General features: G+C 44.5%; 1 protein-coding gene and 1 pseudogene across 2 annotated transcripts in view; one reads left to right on the plus strand and one right to left on the minus strand.

Annotated features, from left to right (window-relative positions):
* Window positions 1–24,852, minus strand: part of Slik (Sterile20-like kinase) — a 121,363-nt gene that overhangs the window by 63,754 nt on the left and 32,757 nt on the right. Inside the window, exons 12-15 of one of the 2 annotated variants that reach the window (XM_075677379.1) lie at window positions 23,515–24,085; window positions 18,763–18,956; window positions 14,517–14,640; window positions 127–255 (exon numbers count right to left, since the gene is read on the minus strand). In XM_075677379.1, the coding sequence (XP_075533494.1) occupies window positions 127–255; window positions 14,517–14,640; window positions 18,763–18,956; window positions 23,515–24,085 (1,018 nt within the window). Of the gene's footprint in view, window positions 1–126; window positions 256–14,516; window positions 14,641–18,758; window positions 18,957–23,514; window positions 24,086–24,852 lie in introns of both variants that reach the window. The other variant, XM_075677380.1, reaches the window with a different exon arrangement.
* Window positions 6,240–8,169, plus strand: LOC142566201 (uncharacterized; annotated as a pseudogene).

The raw sequence follows: 24,852 nt of genomic DNA on the forward strand, positions 1-24,852 counted from the left end.
ACAACACCTCAGCACTACGACTTAATATTCCAAAATATTGCTCCCTTGCACCTGCTCCCAATATGCTCCTGCCCAAACAACGAAAATCGTAGCAATTTCTTGTTTTCACTCGGCTCACAAAAGTACCTGTTCTGCCCGAATACGCCTGGAGGCATACTTCAAGTCCAGGTCCTGCTGCTGCTCAGCCTTTTCCACTTGCTGTTTCTGAGTGCGGTTCAGTGCCTCCAAGTCATTGTCATAATCTCGCAAAAGTGTCTGGAAAAAAATAAAAAGACAGGGACGGCCACCCAAAAAAGGCCTCTCTTCAGGATTCAGGAACATAAACAATTGGGACTAGTTCAGCTGTACATTGCACGTGTACAACTCAAATCAAGCAGCAAGTTTAGATGTAAAGAAGCTGTGCATGGCAGTGAAACACTTACCTAAATTGCCACTGTAAAATTTACTACATACACAAAGGCATGGAGATTGCACCTAGTGCTAGCAGCCTTTGCCAGACAGTGCCATGCATACCCGTGTACTGCTGTCACTGTCATGGCTAGTGAATGCTATTGCCATTTTGCTTTTGTTTTTTTAGAATAGTGTAGTGAAATTGTGGGACTAACAACATTGTGCTACGACACCAAGACAATGCATATTCCTTTCGTCATTACAGAGCTCCCTGTAAGTTTAGAAGTTTCAAAGAATATTGGCTACTTGATTTCCTAATTCTACTTAATTTTGTGTCATTTTGTGGGCCAGAATTAGTTAGGAATGCAACTGGGGACTGAGTTCCTTTATTCTAGGTTATGTCACAATGAAATTTTCGAGGCACTGTAGAAGGTAAAAAAAAGGCAGTATCAATTGAAGGATTTGTCTCTTGGCAAAAAACAATGCGCAGTCAAACCTCGACATATCGAACAGCGCGGTGATAGCGAAATAGTTAGATATAGCCAGAATTCTATATATAATATCCCATAAAAAACGTGTCACAAACTTCTGCAACTCAATGAACAAACCAAGGGTGCGATTGTACGATTGGGGCGCAATTGAGGATTGTTGTTCGGAGCACGCATTCGGTTGCACCGCATGCAATTGGCCTAGGCCGCGCCGACTTCGTCCGCCGGGAGCACGCAGTCGATTGTGCCGCAGGCAGTTAGCCTAGGCAGCGCAGACTTTGTCAGCTGCACGAAGTCGGCCAATCGCGCGCGGCGCAACCGAATGTGCGCTCCGAACAACAATCCTCGATTGCGCCCCAATCGTGGCGCAGCAAATACTAACTTGAAGATTCATACAAAGTATTTATTTATTTGGCTGAAAGTACTGCAGGAGTGTAGCCTGCTTCTTATTGGCAGCCAAGTGATTAAACACGGAGTCCTCAACATACAGTCTAAACGATCCACAAGCAAGAGGCTGGTGCCTTCTATTGGGCCGCAGTAGCGGTGTAGAAAGGCCAAAGCAGCTACAGCCTCAGTTGAAGTAGGGAGTGGGGCAACATCAGTGCTTGTGTGATCAACCTCGGCAGCATCTTCATTTGGCCGGCACTTCTGCTGCTATCTCCATGTCCGTCAATCGAAACATTTTGAAACACTGTCAATAACAAAGTATTAAGTGGCGTCTGCCAAGGCGTGTATGAGTGAGCCCAGTGAGCGCGTGCTGTCGCGCGTCTTTGTGGATGTAACCATCCAAACCGCCAGACCTTGCAAGGCGCGACAGGTGCAGAGCACAGCACGGAGGAGGAGTTAGTGCAGCAAATGCAATGCATCGACGACATTGTCAAACTAGTCAAGCCGCTACACTCAAACGGAACCCTCAGTGTGATCGATGTGTGCAGCTATAGCACACAGCACTCGGGAACGCCCATCGCACCACCGCTATCTTCGAGCATGTTGCGGGAAAGCACCGCCTGTTAACAGGGCGCACGTGATCTGGGGTGGTGGAGTTCGATATGTAAATTTTATGTGGAACCCCATTCAAAATAAAAAATTAAAAATGCATGTGATTTTCCAGGTGATATAGAAAGTGTTCGATATACGCATTAATTCGATATATCCGTGTTCGATATATCGAGGTTTGACTGTACTACATAAAAAGTTGCATACACCAGACTCTCCTTGGACAATATGAGGGACAAGTAGCCTTTAAAAGGCCCCTTACCAGGCCCCACTGCAAATTTTGGTGATACGCTGGAAGCTGTTTTGTGCCCTCGAGGAAGTGTTTTATTACAATTTTTCAAATTGATTCATTAATAGCAGAGATAGAAACATTTGAAGTGTCACAAGCTTATTAATTCTGGAGGCGAGGCTCACTGCCAATACAGTGACTATCTCTCTCTACTTGTCCTGTCTAGCGTATGCAAGCGAAATTCCTTTTCTGTGTTCTGTTCCGTATCATAGCCGGAGGATTACATAACGTACACATACGTCCACAGGCCCTGCCTTCTTTACATTTTGTTCTCTTGTGTTCTTGCTGCGTGCTGCACTTCCAGTGGCAATGTACATGCTGCGCTTGTGTCTGTTTTAAAATGATCAAACTTAGCGAGGTGACATGGGTCCTAGACCAAAAATATTTAAATATCTTTATCCTTTGAAGTATGGTCTGAAAACTTGCACACATATATAATTTTGAATGCTTATCAAATATGAGGTCCACTTTTGTTTATCTTATTTCGGTCTAACTTTATACAAGCTTCCACTAATTTTCTGCAAAGATTTGCAAAATATAAGTTCCTCAGATGGTATTAATGGCTTCTGTACAATTCAAGGAATGTCCTAAGACCAACCTTATTGCTCTGTGTACCCCAGAAAAAGAGTTCTAAGACTTCGAATTCAAGCACTAGAAGAACACTCAAGTTTCAGCTTTAATATCTCGCAACTCTTGTTCTAGGGTAGGCAGAGTTACAAGGAGGGTTCGTACACAACACTTTACTAAAAAGTCAAGGGCAATTCAAGGATTTCAAGGATGCTGAAGGTCAAAATTCAACGAGGGGGAAACAAACCTTATTTATATACATACAGCAAAATCTCCTTCTTAGCTGCAGCTAAGCAGTTGCCGAGTTGGACACCCGATTCAGTCTTTTCAGATCACTTTTCTAAGTTGATTTTCCCCTTGTAATGACATCAATTGCATTCTCCTCATGTTAAAGCCGGAAGCCCGAGACTTGCTTTCTGCCAGGTTTTTTTTCAGAGCCTAGGGCTTTAGCAATGAGACATGATGGCTATGGTGGGAACCAACTAGCAAACCCACAAAATGGCTGCACGGCTGGATCACTTGATCTGGCTTGGTCTAGTTTCATGATGCCAACGGCGATTTAAACAAGCCTGTCGTTGATAGCTGTGGCCATGCCACATTGCAATCGTTTAGCGATACTAAAATATTTCTGCGCCACCTGGCGTCGACCCAGTACCCTCACACCAGTATCCCCATTGCTCGTCGTGACCGTCACCAAGGTGCATCTGGTGATGTCACCAGGAGCAGGTGCTGTTGATCGGTTGAACAAGAACCTGCGACTTCCGGTTCGTTTGCTAGCAGGTATGAGTACTTCCTGCTCTTCCTCGTCATGCTGCTCGCTTGTGTGTGCTTGCGAATCGGTACCTACAGCCCGCAATGCAAGTGCCAAATCGCTCGCATTCCAACACAGTCATGCTTAGTGGTCTGTCTGATTAGCTCGTGAACAGAGTCTGACGGCGTTTTGCAATGGCTAGAAGGCATCCACGTGTGCTGCTTGGCTGCAAAAATGCCATCTGGCGAGCCTTTCTAGACGTGCATGCAACAAAGGGTCCATAATGGCATGCTCCGCAGGCACTTGGGCCAGCACGGCAGCAACAGCAGGTATCTGAGAAGCATGGAGTCATGGTAACCAGATTGAAAAGCGTGTTGGCAATGACGTATGTCACGTGACATTTGGAGGAGCACTTGCCAAGGAGAGACCAGCCTACAAATGGAGCGTAGCAAAGGAAAGAGCAAAACGAGCGAGGGCCGCGTTTCATTCATCAAATGCATGTAACTCCGCTATTACGGCACCATTTCAAAAAATTGTCGCAACTATGTCTTCATTGCAGACTCCATTCCAAACTGCAATACCACAACTACATTCCGACCTCGGGGTGGTTTAGGGGCCGTTTAAGGACCCTTGAATCTCTTTTTCGAAATTCAACGGTTTGCAAGGATTTCTGGTAATAAGATTGGTCTTAAGAATTGCAGCATTCCTTGAATCATACAGAAAATATTGATACCCTGTTTAGCAAAATCTGAGGAACTGATATTTTGCCAATCTTTTCAGAAAATTAATTAAAGGAAGCTCCCATAAAATTAGAACCAAAAGATATAAACAAAAATGGACCTCATGTTTGAAATAAGCCCATGACATTACATATACAGGGTCCTAAATATTTTGCTGCGTGCATTCTAAAAAAAGATTTTGCACTCACTGCTGCACTGTTCTTGCTCAAATTTTGCAGAATGATCGCATTTTGGCGCCGACTTTCTTTATTATAACACTTGGCACAGTTAATTGCCTGGTTTTTAAGGAAAAAATGCAAATTTGCCTGTGCTTATGGGGATGCAAGCTGCTGCCGCAATGGCTCAAGCATAAACTTGTGGCGCCTGTCATCAGCTGCAGAAAGCAGCTGACGACAGGCGCCAGTGTTTCGGGGAGTGCTGCATAGAGTTTCCTACAATGTACTATTGTATGAAACTGAGTGCTGCCGTGTGTTGCCCGCTTCTGGAACAGGCGACAGCTCTCCCTGAAACGCTGCTTTCTGCAGCTGACGGAAGGCGGCGACACAAGTTTGTGCTTACGCCTTCGCGGCAGCAGCTTGCATCTTTATAAGCGCATGTAAATTTGCATGTTTTTCTTAAAAAACCAGGCAATTAACTGTGCCAAATGTTATACTAAACGAAGTCAACGCCAAAATGCGACTGTTCTGCAAAATTTGAGCAAGAACGTAGCAGTGGTGAACGCAAAATCTTTTTTTGAACAAGCGCAGCCAAATATTCAGGACCCTATATGTACAAGTATTCAGCACCATGCCTCGAAATTAAAGATTTAATAAACTTTTAATTTAAGACCCATGTCTCCCCTCTTTTAAAATTTCCTACCAATAGCTTTTCCAACCAATCATAGTGACTTCTCTAAATATTGTCTAAGAATAACAAAATTTAGACAGAAGGCTTATAATAATGGTGTAAATGCCATGTTGTGATGGTGATGGCGGTGAAAAATGGTGTGATGGATGGTGAAGAATAAATGGCGTTCGAAATATGACAACCATGTTGTGTTTCCGGCTAGCACGATTGCTTCCTGCGCTTGTAGTACACAGAAGTATGGGTTCAGAGACCAGCTTTTGCTAATCCGAGGGAGACGTCGCTGGAGGCGAGATTTGGACATCATCTATAAACACTTCCGAAAGCGTGAGGCAGGAATCTAGCTCTTTATTTAGTGAACTCGTGCCTAGAAAGACGAGCAACCTTTCAATGGCAACACAGATGCAATCTGATAAGTTGAGGCTCTTTCATTACTGACTGTGAACAATGCTCTCGTGGGGAAGCCAGAATGTTAGCAACAATTTTAAGATTCTTTTTTTTTTGGTGACCTACCCCCCCCCCCTCGCGACCCTTGGCGCAGCCTTTGCAAACCAAAAAATAGCGAAAAGGTCGATTTTTGGAAAACTACATATTAGGGCAGTATGTCTTATAAACTACCACTTCTGTAAATATCAACGTCTAATTCATGGCAGAACTATTTAAAATAAAGTTTACAACGAGCTGCGGCAGCCCTCAAGCGGCGAGCGAATGCACTCGCTCGCCGCTCGTGCATTCTTGATCATTCTTGTGCTTTTTTTTCCCCGCCACCTGCAGCGGCGGCAGCGCGTGAGAGGTGTAAATTGCTCGTGAGAGCTTCCAAGTTTCCCACGGCTGAGACGCGAAGCTGAGATTGGGCGAAGCGCGTGCTCCTCCAGGACGCGGGGGAGCCCACGACTCCCATTGGGTGCTGCGTGCAATGACGTACTAGTGGTCTCCTGCATGTGACCGGCCGTCATCTGCTTCGGCTCCTCCATCGCCGGCGCCTTTTGTGTGTTACGCTTGCTATCGTTTATCTTTGCAGCCGTTCGCATATTCTTTAAGTTTCTACCGTCTTTACGAGACGATTTTCAACCGTCTTTACGAGACCTGTTGTGCGGTCGGCCACGATGCGCCCAAAGAAACTCAAGACGCTACACGCATTCGGTGCAAGCAAGCGTTCTATGAAGCTCGCCCGCATGGCGAAGCTCGCCGCTCACTGGCGCACCGACGATGATCGCACTGATGGTTCCTGTGGAGCAGCTTCTGCTTCATCTAGGCAAGAGCATGGTTGCATCGACGCTTCTAGCAACATGACTCCTGCTTCACCGGCGCAAGAATTTGTCATGACGAGTGCGCATGGTGTCTCCTGCTCATCGACAGCAGCTTCCACATCCTCTCTTTCATCTGCCTCAGACAGTGCTATCGTGTCATCCGCTGTGCACTTGAAAACACGTTTCCTGGCGTGCGAGGAGAAAGAGGCAGTGGATAAAAAAATGTGCTGCTGTGCAATGAGGACTTGGTGCTATGTCAGCGACAGAGTGAAAATTTCAAGCAATGGAGAGCGATCCTGAAGCTGCCACTGCTACAAGTGAAGGCAAAATATTTCTCCTTGTGCAAATGGAAGGCCCAGGCGACCTGCTATCTGGGACCCCGTGCCAGCGGTGCTTCGCGACTGGGATGAAGGTTCAAGGAGGCACCGAACTTGGACTTGCAACAAAGCTTGAGCTGCTATGTTTACATTGTGTAGTAGTTGCAAGCTCGTGGAGTTCTGCTCGTCAGTATGACTCAATGGCCTTTGACGTGAATATAAGAGCCATTGTGGCAACAAAACAGATAGGGAAGGGACAAACAGCCCTCAATGACTTTTGGGCAGCAATGAGCGTGTCCCATCGTGGCCTGGCCTGCATCATAAAACTTTTCAGAAGCACTTCAGAAGAAATTCAAGGAACCGCAGACACAGTGCATAGACAAGTTCTATACAGAATCTGCTTCTGCTGTGGAAACCACCTACAAGGAAATGGATCTATATTTCAGCAGTGATATCACAGTAAACGTTGATGGAACATGGCACAAGCATGGCCACATGTCCCATATTGGTGCAATAATTGAATATCATACGGGCCTCATCTTGGACGCCACTGTTTTATCGAACCAGTGCCTTGGTTGCCAAGTAGGACCAAAGCCTGTAGACCCAGACTACGCAAGCGGGCAGGAGGATCATGTGTGCCAGAAAAACACTGACTCTAAGTCTGGGAGGATGGAGGTTGAGGCAGCTGTCATCCTTTTCTCATGTTCAGTGCCAAAGCACAACTTCTGTTACACAATGCTCGTGTCTGACGGAGATAGTGCCACATTCTCTGCCCCTGTGCAAGAAAATGTTTATGGGCTGGTCTCCATTTTGAAAGAGGAATGCCTGACCCACGTCCAGAAGAGGATGGGGACAGCACTGCGCAACCTTGTGCAGAAAAGTGACAAGGCTTTAGGAGGGAAAATCAGGCTGACAAAGGCCCTCATCGACAAGTTGACTGACTATTATGGATGGGCCCTACGGAATAATTCCAACGATGTGGCTGCAATGCAATGTGCAGTGATGGCATCGTACCACCACGTGACATCAATGGACGAGGATCCTCACCACGACTTGTACCCTGAAGGTGCAGACTTGTGGTGTCGTCATAACACCAGCAAGAGTGATGGTGTACCACCTCCGAAGCGTCGGTACAATCTTCCAGGCTATGTTGCAGAAGCACTGCTACCTGTTTATGAGCGCCTTTCACAGGCTTCTCTTCTGCAATGCTACCTGGGAGCAAAGAAGCAGAAGGCATCAGAATCATTTCACTCCGTGCTGTGGTCCCTGATGCCCAAAGAGCAACATGCGTCGTTGATTGCTGTGGAGACAGCACTGCATGAGGCAGTCTTAAGATATAATGCTGGCTGTCACAGGGCCCCAAAGAGCTATGTTCATCAGTGGGGCTAACACCTGGCCATCTAGCCATTCAACGGGCAGCCGACAAAGATTCTCTGTGCTTGAAAAAGGCCAAGAAGCGATTACAAGAGAAGGTGGAAAGGCTGCAAAAGAAGAGGGTGCCTAAGGAGATCTCCAGTTACGCTGCAGGGTCATTTTAGACCAATATATGTGCTCAATACTTTCAAAGCTCATTTTCTCAACGTGACTTTTTTGGCTGGTGAGGCTGCTTGTTCCAGTCATTTCCAGAAGATTTCCAGTAGTTTTTTTTATTTTGTATCTGAATAAATTTCTGAGGGCAAGACAAACCCATCTTTTTATATATATTGTGTCTGTGATTTGCGATATTTAATCAAGATTTGAGTGATAATATCTTAATCACCAAGACTAAATTCGGTGGTCTGCTAAAATTTTTCAGCAAGGAAATTTAAAGAAAGGGCCCTGTCTTGCCCTGAGGTATCCATCTGGGAATCATCATAGTGAATTTCACAGTTGCAGCACCTTTTGAGAATTCTCCAGGCCTGGAATGAGATTCTGACATATTCTGACATATTGCTGTACCTTGAGAACCAGGGAACATAACTGCATTAATTTTTTTGGTTCTACTAATGCTTTTGCTATGAGTCTATCCTGAAAATTTCATTAAGATATCTCAATAAACAAAAAAAGTTGGTCTCTGAGGGCCAGCCTACCTCTTAAAAAGAAATTTACCTTTGGATACAGCAGGTTTACCTTGTGCTGAGCAATAACTTGATAACAGCAATAATCCAGTGAAAAATGGTCACCAACAAAAAGTAAAGCAATGCACACATGACAATATAACCCCTGACTGAACCCGACTGAATCCTAGCTACTGGTCTGAAACTTGAAAGAAGGGGCAGATAAAACCCAGTTTGCTAGAAGCATGCACTCTAAATAGTCCTTAGTCACAGGCCTGCCCTTGGCACACTGTGCGCAAAGTACAGGCCTATACTGGCAGGAGAAAGAATGCCATTAAAGTGGTGAAAAACTCTGGGAGTTTTCATAGGAAATGTGAAGCGAAGCATCTAGTTCACTACACAAGCGTTTAGAGTGAAACCTCGTTAAACTGTAGTTGGCCAGAGCTCGGAAAAAGTATGTACTAAATGGTAGTACTGTTTAACCGAAATAGCACAAGATCGACCACTTACCTGTCAAAAACGGAACTCAGAGAGAGTGCGATGAAAGGGGAAAGAAAAATGCAGTATTTATTCACTTCGTGCGACAAAAGTGTTATTTTTGTTTGATGTGGCGGTGGCCCAGCAGCGACGACAGCGGCCTCAAACCTACTGAAGCTGCAAGCCAGCTTTTCAGCCAGCGCCCTCTTCTTGGCAAACACTCGCATGGCAGATTCCCTGTTGGCGTTACGTATTCTCCGTGCATGTGCGCGGTAGCACTGCAGAAGTCGCGGGGCGCCTTTTTCATTGCGGGGTGCTGTTCTCGTCACGACGATTGCATTAATGAGGCTGACGTAGCACGCAGCTTCTGCTACTGTCGAGCCTGTATCGCCTGTGCTGTCGCTTTCCGTGTCGTCCTCATCACTGTCGCTAGCCGACACTTCGGCAACAACAGAGGCAACGATGGCGAAAAGTCGAAGCTGGTAGTCGACATCCCTTCACAGTCGCAGCGGTGCTGCCGAACAACTTCTTCGCATTTCAAATGCCACACACCGTAGTCAACAGCAGATCCCTGTCGCGTGCCAGCGCCAACTTCTTCATGTCACATTCGATAGCACAAACAATGTCTATTTTTTCTTCTATGCTGAGCATCCGGCGTCGTATTTTATCCGAGCTTCGGCATGACGCGAGTCCTCGCATGCACGATGCCACAACGCTCTGGCACGCCGCTGAAATGACGTTGATGCTGATTTGGCGTCACGCACGAACGCACAGGGCGCTTGGAGGCCGTTGTTTCGACCTCTGAGGGTTGTTGTTCTGTTGGGCCACCCGATGGAGACGACGCACCGCCATGTTTGCGCGACGAAAAGTTGAAACCACGACTGAAACACTACTTGTTAACCGATATGTACGCAATAAGCTGGTACGGTTTATGCGGATACAAAACACTATGTTCAATGGCCACTGAGTCCGGGATTTGACTTTACTACTTTTAAAACTAAACTACTGTTTAAGTGGGCACGGTTTAACGAGGTTTGACTGTACATGAAGTGCAGGAGAATCGGTGCAATGAGAAGTGAAACATACAGCATGAAGATGTTGGACATGGTGTAGTGTGCCACATCATGCAATTGCAGCGGCAGCAGATAAGATTGGAGTGGCCCATACATGAATGATATCTTAAATCATATAATAAACAATATATGCATTTTGCCTCAAATATGAGTGTGCAGACCTCATATGAAAATATTCAACACATCACTGCCATCCCTTGTCTATGTTAAAATTGCAAATTACATTTGTGTAACGTGTATACAATATATTCTTGTGTAAGGGCCGCACCCCTAAATTTGCACTATGTTTGTAAACAAATATTTAGCGAAAATCATTTCAGCATGGACCACAATCCTTTTTCTAAATGCACACCTCGCAAGCTGTGGCCACACGGCACATGCTGTGATATCTGTGCACTGTATGGGTGCAGTGCATAAAACTGAATTGGTCCCCTCTTTGACCTACATACTACTCTAACAGTTAATGACATTGAGCTTGCTGACTTTGCATTGTCACAAAATTCATATACCGGTGCCGCTCAGCTTGTCCCTTCATGTATTCCACCTTTGTGCATTGTGCAGCGTGACCCTACCACATTATTTTTTTTTGCAAACGGAATCTGCTGCTGTGCACTGCAGGTCCCTATAAATATAAACAATGCATACTGCACTGTTTACAATTTCAGCGCTGTATAAGCACATTCATGGAGGGAGTCTTCGTTGCGATTACACCATCTCAAACGTACGTGATGTATGTGGGCACTATAAACTGTAACACTCCATTCACTTTTCATGTGAAAACTGCAGCGACATTCCAGAATGGCATACAGTGGGGGCTCCATATTCATTTTGACCAACTGGAATACAGTTGAACGTCGTTAAAACGAAGTCGCACCTGCCATGGAAATGTCTATTAGATACGGTATTTGTTATACAGTCGAGCCCACATATAACGGCCCCACTTAAGATGAACTTTTGCTTAAAACGAACGAGACCCGTGCGACCATAAAAATATATATTATTTCAATGGCATAAAATCGTACATATAATGAGCGTCTTCGAACCCTGCTGATCGGTTACAGCAAATGGACGAATAAACACGGCGATGCGATGCGAAATGACGACGATCTCCAACCCCTTTGCCCACACGCTTCGTTTTCCCAAGCCTCCTTCGCAGGCGAACTATGTGTTTCGTGCCCTGCTACCCTTGCCCCGCCGTCACACGCTGCCTAATAGCGCTGTGGCGTGGCTTCCAAGGTCGTCCTCCCACCCATCCTCGCAACTACGCTCCCCTCTCCTCACTCTTTCTTGCAACTCCCTCGCTGTCTCAGCGTGTGCGCTACAGCCGCGGGCTAAAGTTAAGAAATTTTGTTCTCTGGCCGTTACCGTGAAGCAGGCCTCTCCACACTAGTTCCCATGCTTCCTCGCTTCCGCGCTTCATTCTAGTCGGGCGCCATTCAGGATGGCGAACGGGAATGCCATGCCTGCAGTGGTCACGAAACGAAAAGTGCTGGACATGGCAACGAAGCAAGCAATTTTAATGGAACTGTCTCAAGGTGCTAAAAACTGCGAGTTGGTGAAGTACAACCTATCAAAATCAACCATCTCAACGATTCTAAAGAACAAGAAAAAGATTGCCAGCTCTGATGCCAACTTGACAAACAGAAAGCGCCTGCGAAAGACCACCTATGCAGACGCAGAGGACGCGCTTCTTAAGGGGGGACGCGGGTCTTGAAACGGCAAAAAATCACAAAAAAGTCGATTTTCGGAAAAGTGTATTTTCGCTACGTTTATACATTCAAGAATCCCTCCGCGAAATCTAGAAGCTAAATTTAATCGGAAAATAATAAAAAATCGCGCTTAAAGGGGCCAGGGTGAACGCGAAATCAGCAAAATTTGGTCAAAAATGTTCAAACTTCGCGCCGTCACCATTTGCGAACGCGGTGGCCGATGGCCGCCATCTTGCGCTTGTTTTGAAGCTGTTTTCTTTGTACGCATTTTGCACCAGTTCAAAATGGCGTCGGCGAAGGGAAACCGACGCTATCGCGTCATTTCTGGAGGATGCGTCCGTGGCGCCGCTTGGCCAAAGCGCGCACACCCCCCGCGCGCCTCGCTCCTATTGGTCCGGTGCTCGTCGGCGCGCGCGCTCGACCGCTCTCGCGTCTCGCTACGTTTGTTTATCTCTGGTTTCATCGCGCCGCTGTCAGCGTTTGTTCAGCTGCTTGCTTCGCGACGTTTGATAAGATGCTCATTTCGCTGCCCGGATGGCTGGAAAAGATTGTCGTCTCAAGGCTACTACGCGTCAAGCGGCTGTGGAATGCGCGACGGAAGGCGGCTAGGCCTGTGATACTCGCGGAGTTGCCGGCTGCTGGTCTGCCTGGACATTCTACCGGATCGAGTGCCGAGCTGCAAACTGGCACGTCTAACGTCAACACTTCGTCCGCCCAGGCCACGCGTGTTGGCACAGATCGTGCAGGCACCGTTTCCTTCACGACTGAAGAAAGTAGCGAGCGCGCAGCGAGCGCCGGAAAACGTCCGGAGCGCCGGACCTTCGAAGTGCTAACTCCAGCAAAAAGCGAGAACCTCTTTGAGCGCAAGGAAGCTCGCCAAAAAGCGGCAAAAAGATAGGATGTATCCAGATTATGCCCCTGGTGAATTTCCTTAAGATTTTATTGGTATGTTCTCAATAAAAATGTTGCAGAATGTTTTTCCTTGATTTCTCAAAACAACAATTCCGACAGACTTCCAATTTTGGAGGTAAAATAGCTTCTGTCCTATTTCAGCTATCAACTTAATTTTTTTTTTGCCAGAAAGATAAATGTATGCAGTTAGCAATATGCACCTTTTAAAAGTAGCACTCTTCTCAAAAAGTTTTTGAAATGGGTCACATGCTTGACATGTCAAGATGGCATTTTTTTCTCACAACTTTGATGAGCTCTAACTCTTACTCAGATTAGCCTAGAACATTGAATAATACCTTATGGCACTCCCTGAACATTCTAGATAGTCTTTATACTAAATTTACCGTGTTAGGGTTTTCTGTTTAGATGCTAATTTTCCTCCAAACAAAGGACTCAGCTTATACAATGCATTTAGAGTATATCAGAAACTACTTATCCTGTGGCGAAACTAATTATATTTTTAGAATCTGCATATTAAGATACACAAAGTGTGAAAATTTCGTTCAGATCTGTCCACAAATAAAAAAGTTGTATTTCAAGTGTAGCCTCCCCCCTTAAGTGGTTTGTTGATGCACAGGCTCGCAACATTCCAATAAGTGGACCAATGATGCTGGGCGAAGCGAAAAACTTTGCGTTCCTGCTAGATTTTCCCGACTTCTGCCAGGGCAATGGCTGGCTACATCGATTGTCGGCGAGGCGGCTTCGGTAAGTGACCAAGACGTTGCCACTTCGCATGTAAGAAACAGCCATCATTGCAAGCTGCACGGAGCAGGACGTGTGTAACACAGACAAAACTGCGTTATTTCATCAGATGCTGCAGGACAAGACGCACGCCATGAAAGGCGACTCATGCGCTGGTGGCGAGCACAGTAAAGCGCGTGTTACAGTACTTCTGTGCATTAATATGGATGCCAGCGACCAGCGTGTGCCCTTTGCACAGTAGAATCTTGTTAATTTGAACATGCTTAATTCGAACTTCTGGTTTATTCGAACTGATGCCATGGTCTCGTCAAAGTTATGTGTATTCCATTGGGCGAATATGGCCGGTATTTCGAACGCGCAAGCACTTTGCGATGGTTCATTCGAACAAACCGTGCCCCGACAATGCTCTCAGCAGCGTGCCAAATCATGTGGCGGCACCTCTGACCAGCATTGCTTCGACCAGCCACTTTTTAAAAGCTGTGGTCCACTTACTATGAACTTCAGGATATATAACGAACAGATGCCGCATGACGCTCAGGTTCATTATAAGCAGGCTCGACTTACACATATGTTATACACTGATATCTGCGAGAAACGTTTATGTTTACTTTGTTATCGAGGTTTAACGTAGATCAATGAGCGGCTAAACTTTGGCACGAGCATTTCTGTATTTGCCGCCACCTTGGCTGGGAAATGAATCAGCAACCTCGTGCTCAGCAGGAAAATGCCACAGCTATTGAGCCACCCTAACAGACCATATAGTACATAACAGAGAAGTGCAAAGACTGGGTTTCATGCTCTTGATTAGTATTTTTTTTATTGCATGAATAAAACCCAGTTGGTAGCCAACATGATCAAGCTGTCTACTGGGACAGCTGTGGAATTTTATGCCTTGAATGAACTAGCTTAATGTATAATAGAAAATGTAGCACAGTACCGTCAGTTCCTGATCAAACTTCTTTTGCTGCTGTTCCCTGGCAAACTCCTCCTTCATGTCCAAGTCTTGGAACTGCTTGTTTTCCATCTTCTGGAGCATTTTTAGCTCCCTTAGCTCCTGCTTCCTGAAATATCAAAACGAAGCCATCAGTACCAAAGACAACATAAGCAAATATCAAAATTTAGTATATTGAATGCACTGGCACCAAATATTGCTCATTTGTCACTCATTCAGCTTATTAATATGCACCATAGAAAACCAAAAACACTGCTAATTTAAGATACTATTGACAAAGCACCATCAAGTGCTTATACAAGTGAGTACATTTATTGTGGCAGTCCCATGATGCTAATGGTATTTTATAATACTACAGTCAACAACCCAATTTTCAGACATGTCCGGTAACTTGGATGCCTTCGTAGCACTGACACAAACTCCACTGAGCCGATATATAAGTAGATCTGCAATTTTGGACACTGAAACCCTTACCTGTCCGATTTTCTAGACTTTTTGCTGTGACAGCAGGTTTGAAACAGCATTAACTGAAGCCACCACCGCTGACATTTTGATTATTTTACAGCGCTAAACCAGCACTCCTGCACACTAATCCGCTGGCAGCTGTAGCCACCACAGCAATGCTAGGCCTAGCTGCTTTCATGTTCGCTGCCAAACTTCCTGATGTTTGGTGCAGTGTTTTTCATTAAACAAATTCGTTGCTGTCAACAATGGGACTGACTTTGCCTTTGTCATCCTCACGGATGGTTTCGAAAGGCGAAAAGTACAGTAAGGGTCAAGCATTGCGTAATACCAGTCCCCAAAAGTCAGCTTCACCGCAGTACAGTGTATTGTGCGATCATGCATATGCAATGTATTGCGGTAAAGAATGGCAAGGAGACACTGTCAGTAGACACAGTATGTATTGTTTACTTATACACATGTGAACTCGCCATCTCCCGTCACAGTATGAGCACCAATATGCTTAATAAGTGTACTGGCAGGCCATCAGAGTTACTTCACACATGCTTGCGGATATTTGAGCCCTTGGTGGCAATAACAGACATTCATTGATTCTTTTGGACTGCTGGATTTTTGAACGTTTTCATGGGCCCTAGGAAATTCGAAAAATTGGATGTTGATTGTATTTCAGAGCAGTGCCATAGTACATCAATTTTGTCTGCTTTAGGTGCATTATTAGGTCAATTTACAGAATTGTGATATCTTCTTTTATTGTTTAGTTATACAGTTGTGAACTTGGCACTTAAGCTTGTTAATTATTTAAAAATATATATATACAGTGAAATCTCGTTAATTCGAACTTCAATAATTCGAATTTATGGATAATTTGAACTGTACGATTAGGTCCGGCCAAGCTCCACAGAAGTCTATGTATAAAAAAGCCCTTTAATTCGGACGCGAGAAGGTTCCGCCACGGATAATTCGAACTAAACGCCACCGTACCGGCAGCTTGGCGCCTGGCACACGGCCAGAGAAATGCGTTTACTGCCTACACACAAGGCTGCAACGCCTCCGGAACGGAGAGAACGGCGAGAGAAGGCAAAATTGGGAAAAATCTAAACGGCGTGGCATCGGCCAGAAGGCAGCGGCGGCTGCCTCCTCTCCGTTCTATGTGACCTCAGAGACTTCTTGCCCGTCGCGAATCTTGGAGGCTTTGCAAATCTTGTATAGCTGCTAATGTTGTTCGGCAGATGGTGCGGCAAGCATCAAAACACAGCGAATCAAGTGCGTCACAGCTGCGCTTGCAATCAAGAACCGACGAATCGGGGCCTTCGCCACCTTCACATGTTCAGCGTCTTTGTCTCGGCAGTCTTCATCGGTTGTGCACGTCTGTTTTCAGCTTAGGATGTACCGGCAGTCGCGATTCTTTATGATGGTGTTAAGACTCGGCTAACGTTCGTTTCAGTGCACATCGGTGGTGTGGCACAGTCAGACCCAGAGCTGCGACTTGAAAATGGCGTGTGCCCGCAACACACGCCATCACTTTCTGACACGCCAAATTTCTGACATGCCCTACTGGTTCCAAATCACAGTGTACTGTTGTTCTCCTTCACTTTCATTAGTTCGAACTGAAGCGGCTTCCCCTTGCGGTTCGAATTAACGAGCTTTTACTGTATATATATATATACATATGCTATAATTGGAAATCTACTTTTTACAGTTACTAGATGTTAACATTTTCTTTTAAATGCGACAAACCTTATCCAAATAAGTGCAGTGGCTGCCAAGAAAACAATTACGTTCCTCATACAGTCGAACCTCGATATACTGAACAGCGCAGTGATCGCGAAATGGTTTGATTTTTTATTTAATATATAAAATCCCGTAAAAAATGCGTGAACAACTTGTACAAATCAATCAATGAACCAATCGTGGTGCAGTAAATACTCCCTTGAAGCTTCCACTCAAAGTATTTATTTCTTTGGCTGAAAGTGCTGCAGCAGTGTAGCCTGCTTCTTATTGACAGCCACGTGCTTAAACACGGAGTCCTCAACATAGTCTAAACGATCCACAAGCGATAGGCCGGTGACTTCTATTGCGCCGCAGTAGCGGCGTAGAAGGTGAGTGGGGCAACATCAGCGCTTGCGGGATCAACCTCGGCAGCATCTTCGTTTGGCCGCTACTTCTGCTGCTATCTCAATGTCCATCAACCGAAGCATTTTGAAACACCGTCAATGACAAAGTATTAAGGGGCGTCTGCCATGGGGTTTATGAGTCAGGTCAGTGAATGCGCGCTGTCGTGCGTCTTTGTGGAAGCAAACCGCCATTCCTCACACGGCGCGGCAGGCGCAGAGCGCAGCACCAAGGAGGAGTCAGTGCAGCAAATGCAATGTGTCGCTGAAATTGTCGAACTAGCCAAGCCACCGCTTACGTGCGCCGCTACGTTCAAACGGCACCCTCGGCGCAATCAATATGTGCAGCTATAGTGCGCAGCAGTCGGGAATGCCCATCGTGTCACCACTATCTTGGAGGGTGTTGCGAGAAAGCTTGCCGCCTGTCAACAGAGCACATGTGGTCTGGGGTGGCGGAGTTCGATATATCCATTTTACGTCTGACTCTGTTCGAAATAAAAAATAAAAAACGCAAGCGATTTTCCAGGTGATATAGAATCTGTTCGATATATGGAGATTGGTCTGTATTTAGATAGGAGTTCCTGAGCTAAAGCTTCCTCTTAAAGAGTATCTGCAGAAATTCTCACCCAAGTATAATTTTTTCTTCATTGCGTTCCTCCTGCTACCCCTTCTCCTTCTGTCATTACTTTCACAATAAGGCTTAGTTCCATAAATCCGTGTGTGGGACTGCCTAATGTCATTTTGGAGCAATTTTTTGAGCAAGTAAAACTGCGTTTTGGAGCAGCTTTTGGGGCAGAGTAAATCTCATTTCGGAGCAACTTAATGCAGATGAAATTTCATTTTGAAGTAGTTTGGAGAAGGCCAGTCTTAATTTTGGTGGAATAATGGAATACGGAATATGGCAGTGCAACCACAGCGGAACACAGACAGATAAGCCAACATGAGCCCTGTACTGTAACTGTCCTAAGCAACGTCTTTGGCTAAATTTTGAAGCAGATTACCCTGATACTGAAACTGCCTAGTGCATGCAAACTTCAGTAATAGCACCTGTAAATCTTTAATTAGTGTTAGCAATGACAAAAAAATGTGCATTCTACAACAGCGAGTGCTTGTGGTAAGTGGCTGCACGCGCGCCGACCACTTATCGCCAGCACCGAAATGTCCAGTGTTATAAGCGCGTAAATTACGAGAAACTGTGTGGGAGGCACCATCGCGCAGTGTGCGGAATGTGAATGGCTGCACTCTTTTTCGGAGGACGAATCTGCTCACTGTTCGCGATCACTACTGAAGCCCACATGCCGAAGCCGTCCAGGTGCAGCGTGGCACAATTTGTCAATTTTCTGTGTCTGGAACAGGAATTTGCATTTGTATGAAAATGGTGCAATTGACATAGGAGTCCTACCCCTGTAAATGGTCAAAACTTGGTCCGTGATGTGCAACCATCTTGCGAGTTTTTTAATCATTCTTTGAAAATCAGACAATGAACCTGATCTACACAACTACTCAAACCTTCAAATGGTGGTACATATTCAATGATGCCCTGACACAGCTCCTGATTTAAGAGCAGTGAAGGAAGATAATAAAAGACTGAAATACAGGAAAGAGTGAAGCATGACACAACTACATGGCAGATGCTCAGGTGCCATACCCAAACTTGCCTGAGAAAATGGTAATCTTTGGCTTGTTTATCTTCGTCAAGATCCCCATAGATGACTTTGCTGGTAGTGGTTGTCATGACAACTCCATCAATTACGAACTTGCGTGTCCGCTTGAGTGTCTTTGGCCGTACTGCATTGTTCTGAGTCATAAGGGCCTTCTTGCGAATGGCAGGTACATTATTAGCACTACGTTCCTGAAAAAAAAAAAAAGGCTAATTATATTCAATTCCTAATAGGTACACATAACTTGCTTTGAAGCCGGTGCATACAAACAAGTAATAAACAGAAGTGCAGACAAGTTGATAGGATATGCATGGAATGCTTTTTGTAATAATGTTAATTGCCCCCTTATAAAGTAAATTTATTTCAATCACCAAGCTTTGCTTGGCTTTGTCCAAGCCATGCAAAACAAAGATGAACCAGCTTATGTAGTAGTATTCTAATGATTAAAAAAAAGGCCTAGCAACGTACTGGTCAACAATGTTTTTTTCTTCATTTACAAGGACTAAGCAAGGATGCTGGTTCAGACAAAAGCCTCACGAAGAAATAACAAGAGTTTGCTGTTAACATCCAACATAAAACAGCAACATGTAGAGTGGGAGCCATTTTTGTTCATGAGTAGGTAACAAGAATACACTTCAACGAAAGAGCCAGAATTAATGTAGGAATATGTGTTGTCAGTTTCGGTAAAATTAAAACTTAGTGGCTCCTCTCCAAAAAACTACACATCATGGCAGCCTTACCACGCACTAGAATGTCTACGTTGGATATGATGTGGTATAACCAGCACATACAGCCGACTCTTGTTACAACGGACCCTCATAATCCGACAAAAAGTGTCCACTTTATCCGAAGTCCGTAATATCCGAAGCGCCTCACTTTTGAAACATTTGTTGCAATTTCTAACAACTTTGTTGCAAAGAGTGAGTGCCGAACGCCCAAAGAAAAGAAAAAAAAAAATTGCAGCTTCACCATAAAGGCGAAGCATCGAGCAAATTGACCTTCGTGCTGTCTCTTGCGTCAACGCGAACGTCCAAAGCATAGCGCATGCGAAGCTACTGGCACTGGCGCACTTCGTTCACATCGCCGATCACTTTGAAGATGAAGCCCTGGGCGGCATGCACTTTGTTTACATTGCAGGTGGCTTTTAAGATTGAGCGCCTGCGCGGGCGCGCACTTTGTCCACATCACAGATCGCTTTCAAGATACCGCAGCTGCACCAAAAGCAGCAGCTGCCGGAGTAGAACCCCCTTTCTCTCGCCTCCCCCCCCCCCCCCCGGCTCGCGCGCAAAAGTAAACGGCGCTTTTCTGCCCCGCCTTCCTCCCTTGCGCGTGCAATATTGAGCCCCGATCATCGGCTGATCCTCGCAAGGCAGCTGTCAGCCTATGTTGACACAGGAAAAGTATGTTTTATTTTTATTTCACATGCTGCAGACCATGTTGGTCCTGGCAGGAGTGGCACAGTCGATCATTTTACAAAACAAGAAATAGCAAGCACATTCAAACAATATTAGCAGAGAAATAAAAACGAAAACGAACAAGCAAAAGCAATCAAATAATGACAAGCATCGGAAAAACAAACCAAAATTCAAAGCCCAATGTTGAAAAAAAATTGCTGCTCATTTCTTCCGCTGTAGTCGATAGTCTGTTGTAGCATGGTGCGTTAAAAGCGAACTTCGTTGGGTTAATAAAATAGGTAGACCAAACTAAGACTTAACCCTTTGAGGGTCGACGTTTTTCGCCAGATGCGACTGCCCAGGGTCGATTTTTTTTATTGCAGATTCCAATTCTCCTTAGGAATTTATTTTTTTTTAAAAATTTACCGTAATTTTTCTAAGGTGAACATAAAGTGAGAAAAAAATATTTTGCATTGGTATATATGTACTCTTCATTCATGAATAACAACAATAAAAAAATAAACCTATAAGAATTGAAAATTTTATGCATTGTTATACTTCAAAGCTTTGAAAATGCACATACTAGAATATTTTGCAAGACTCAAATGTTCCTGCTCTTACACTAATATGTACATCCATAGCGTAATCGAACTGTGTAGGTGCGCGCACTCAAGAAAACTGTGTGGTTGTGTGCCCGTCAAAAAAGCAAAACGTGTGACAAACTTCCGCTAATATTCATTTTATCGCCAACCAGAGGCAATTAGTTTTCACGAGCCTCAAGAAAAAAAAAAAAAAAAAATTATATATACATATATATATATATATATAAAAGAAGAAAAGAAAAAGAAAAGCAACAGAAATGCATGCACGGCGGCATCCTTCCTATGCGCACCCCTGTGAGCACTAAACGAGCAAGAAACAAGCGGTTGCCCTTTGAGCAATTAGTAACCAGATAGCCACCAGTTTTGCAAGCGCAAGAAGCTGAAACCGCTCGAGGAACAAAACCCAAGCTGCCTCCCGCCCGCGGGCACGCCAATGCGCTAGCGGTAGTATATAGACGCGCGGGAGCAAACTAGCGCTAAAACAAACCATGCAACGAAAAGTGAGAAAGGGAGGTGCGCGAAAGAAATGCCCTGTATTCCCACATAGTGGCAGCACATGACAGAAAAGAAAAAGTTAGGAAATTGGTGCACTTTTTAAATATACAGACGGCGCCGTAAATATGCGGCATCGACCATTTTGGAGTTCGTTCGCGGTGCTATATATTTATGTCATTGACCCTCAAAGGGTTAATTATGGTTCATTATTTTCGGAAGTCTGTTGTATGCAGGTCCATTTTAACAAGCGTAGACTGTACTTAATTCATGTGGAAATTAGGCTCAAGAGGTCAATGTGCAGGGGTCTTTAGGCCAACAAATCACACACACAAAAACACACATAGTTTTGTAAAATTGAATTTTCAGAATCCCCATCTATCATTTTATTTCACTGCCAAGTTATTTGTCTCGTATGCTGATCATTCAGCCACAATATATTGAGTTTCAAAATATAGGGTAAGTGATTTGTTTGTTTTATTCTTTTTCTGAACATTAAAGATACTAATTCCGCACCCCCAGCAGACCTTTCACTTGATAGGTACATAAGTACCTACCAGAGATAGAATAATTCTTTTTGCAGCATGAAGCTAGATGTTAGGAGCACACATGGGAGCAGATTAAAAGAACAAATTTATAAAGTTATTAATATTTGTCTTTTGTGTGACCATTGCTTGGCGATGTTAAAAACACTGGAGTTCCGTGTGCTATAAACCAAGAAATAACGACCTATCAAAGAAGTGCTTCCATCATTACATGTCTTATGCTTTTTAGTCTTGATCCATGTGCCATTTTTATGTTTGTGGTGGTTATTTGTCCATTGTTCTACAAACAAAGGGCATTTTTTGAAGATTATAATGAAATAATAAATTACAGAAAAATAATTTCATGTTTAGAATAAAAAACTAAACAAGCATGCCAACTTTTATCAAATTAGGTTAGAAAATGAAGATAATTTAAAAACCCTTAAAGGGCAACTCTGCCTATTTTTCGAGGCCCACTGATATTAATAAAATTTTGAATATACATTCTCTTTTGCACTCTGATTATCTGTGTCAAACAATATGGCTGCAAGTCATTTAGTTCTCTTGCAAATGAATTTTAAAGATTGGTTGCGTTCCCAACTCATGACTTTTTACTTACCACCCTGTGTTTGTGACGTCAGAGACTACACAGCCACCCTCACTGAAATCACCGCAGTCTACTCCGGAAAATCTGTAAAAGCTCCGTGTCATCAGGAGACATCATCAGCTTCGCTTGTTTGGCGTTAGCGCCACGTGTACTGCGTGTTTAGCACGCATTCTGCTGTGTTTAGCACACGTTCTGCCTGTTTACATTAGGGTACTGTAGGACCTGACGTCATCAACTCATCGTGACTACACATGAAGCACCTACATGTTTTGGCTGTGGTATCTTGTTTATTGGTTATTTAATATTATTGATGAATTTCTAAGCAAATTGAACCACCCTACCGGTGACAGGACTGTCAATGCCATTTGAAAATGACAATATCCTAATATTTATGTATTTTATGTATTTATTTATTGTACCTTCAAGGCCCGAAGGCGTTACAGAAGGGAGTGGAACGAAATACAGAACATTTACAGAAGACAGGTTACAATAATAAAAGAAATTTTAAAAATGCAGATTAAAAAAAGTATTCTTCAATGGTAGTTCTAAAAGCAGATGTATCAGTTATGTTAACAATTGAGGCTGGCAGATGATTTTATTTATTGGTAGTTTTAGGAATAAATGATTAAAAAGATAGGTTCATGTGACAATGTGGAACGCTCAATTTATGGTGATGGTCAATACGAGATGATATGTATGCAGGTTCAGAGAAAAGTTCACTTTTTAATTTCGGATTGTAGTAACAAATTTTGTGTAGCAGTGATAAGTGCGCTAACTTCCTACAGAATGAGAGGAGAGGGAGGTTTAAAGTAGTCTTTATAGATGTTACGCTTGATGTCCGAGAATAGTTAGCAATAATGAAACGTGCGCTACGATTTTGTATAGATTCTATTGCATTTGTTACGCAATCTAAGCCAGGGTCCCAGATAGAAGAGGCATATTCAAGCTTAGGACGTATTAGTGTTTTGTACAGAAGTAGCTTTAAGTTAGCGGGGGGCCATAGAGAAATTGCGACGAAGGTAACCAAGAGTGCGGTTAGCATGGTTGAATGGTTAAAATGGTTAACGGTTAAATAGTTAAATGTGGTTAAAAAATGTGCGAGTCGCCCTTTAACACTGTGTAGCGCCCACCTTTTCCTTGGTGGCCTCCCAGTCCTCCTTGCGGTTCTCCTTGTCACTGCCACTTGTGCGGCTGCCTACACTGTCCAAGGTTGACACACTTTCTGTGTCTGAGACCTCCTTGCGGCGGCGCTCAACTGGCGCATCTGTTGCTGAGGTAGGAGGCCGCCGAGGCGTCTTTTCCACACGGGGTGGTGATGCTGAGCCCTGTTGCAACTTGACATTCACCCGGACCTTGGGTCGCTCTGGAGACAATGCCTCGTGTGAGCCTCCATTGACAAGTGGTGGCCGTGGCTGTGCACCTTCATGCATGCGAGGGAATGAGTTTCGCTTCTCAGGAGAGCCTTCGCGAGGCCCTGCTGTTGACTGCCGCAGCACCAGACGAGGCGATGCTGGGCCCTCGCGAGGGCTCACGACCAGAGACGAGTCCTTCACCACCTCATGGTCACCCACGCTGATCACAGACACATGGCTGCGGTCCACTTCACCAGCCTGCTGCTTCCAGTGCCCTGCCTCACCAACCTCCAATATGGTATGCTTTGAAGAAAAAGTCACTTCATGCTCCACAGGGGCTTTTGGGGAACTGAAAGTGAGCAGATCACACTATCATGCAACAAGAAAATAATAGCAATACAAAAGAAAAACAAGACAGTCAGCCTATGCAACAGAAGTTTAAGAGAACATACTGGTGGGCTAGTCGGTACTGCATAACTTGAGACAAAGCGTAAAAAAGCATGAAAACGACAGAGGGGAACGAAGACACAGCGCTGTCTCTTCATTCCCTTCTGTTGTCATGCTTTTTTTACGCTTTGTCTCAAGTTACACGTAAGTTCGCCGGCTGCACAGACAGTACAGACACAAAAATCTCTCTTGTACTTTCAGTTCTTTCTTAATGTAGCTGTCAACTCCATAATTATGGTCTGAAGCCTCAATTCCATGAGAGCACAACAAATAATTACACCACCCTTCATTAGTGCAGCTAGTCTAGGACATGTGCCAAGTGCAACATGGCTTTGGATATGAAGCGAGTCGATACATCATAGAGACCAGAAGTGGTGGTATAAAGGTATCACAAACTGCTTGCTTGTGCACCGTGTGCTGCCAAAAGCTGGCTGCACATTGCCAAATCCCCTCCATTATCCTACATACTGCATTTTTTTGCATTCAAAGCCAGTCAAGCCTAATTCTTTACTGATGCTTTTCTAGGGCGTACCTAGTTCTCTAGTTCTTTCTCTATTTTTTTTTCAAGAAAGAACTGCCAATTTGTGTTTGCCTGCACCTCACGGTTGCAACCCCAAGCAATTATGGGATGTGAATCTCGAAGGTCACTTTCTGCCACACTACAGATGG

Source organism: Dermacentor variabilis, unplaced genomic scaffold (assembly GCF_050947875.1).
Source record: "Dermacentor variabilis isolate Ectoservices unplaced genomic scaffold, ASM5094787v1 scaffold_12, whole genome shotgun sequence".
NCBI classification, from domain to species: Eukaryota; Metazoa; Arthropoda; class Arachnida; order Ixodida; family Ixodidae; genus Dermacentor; species Dermacentor variabilis.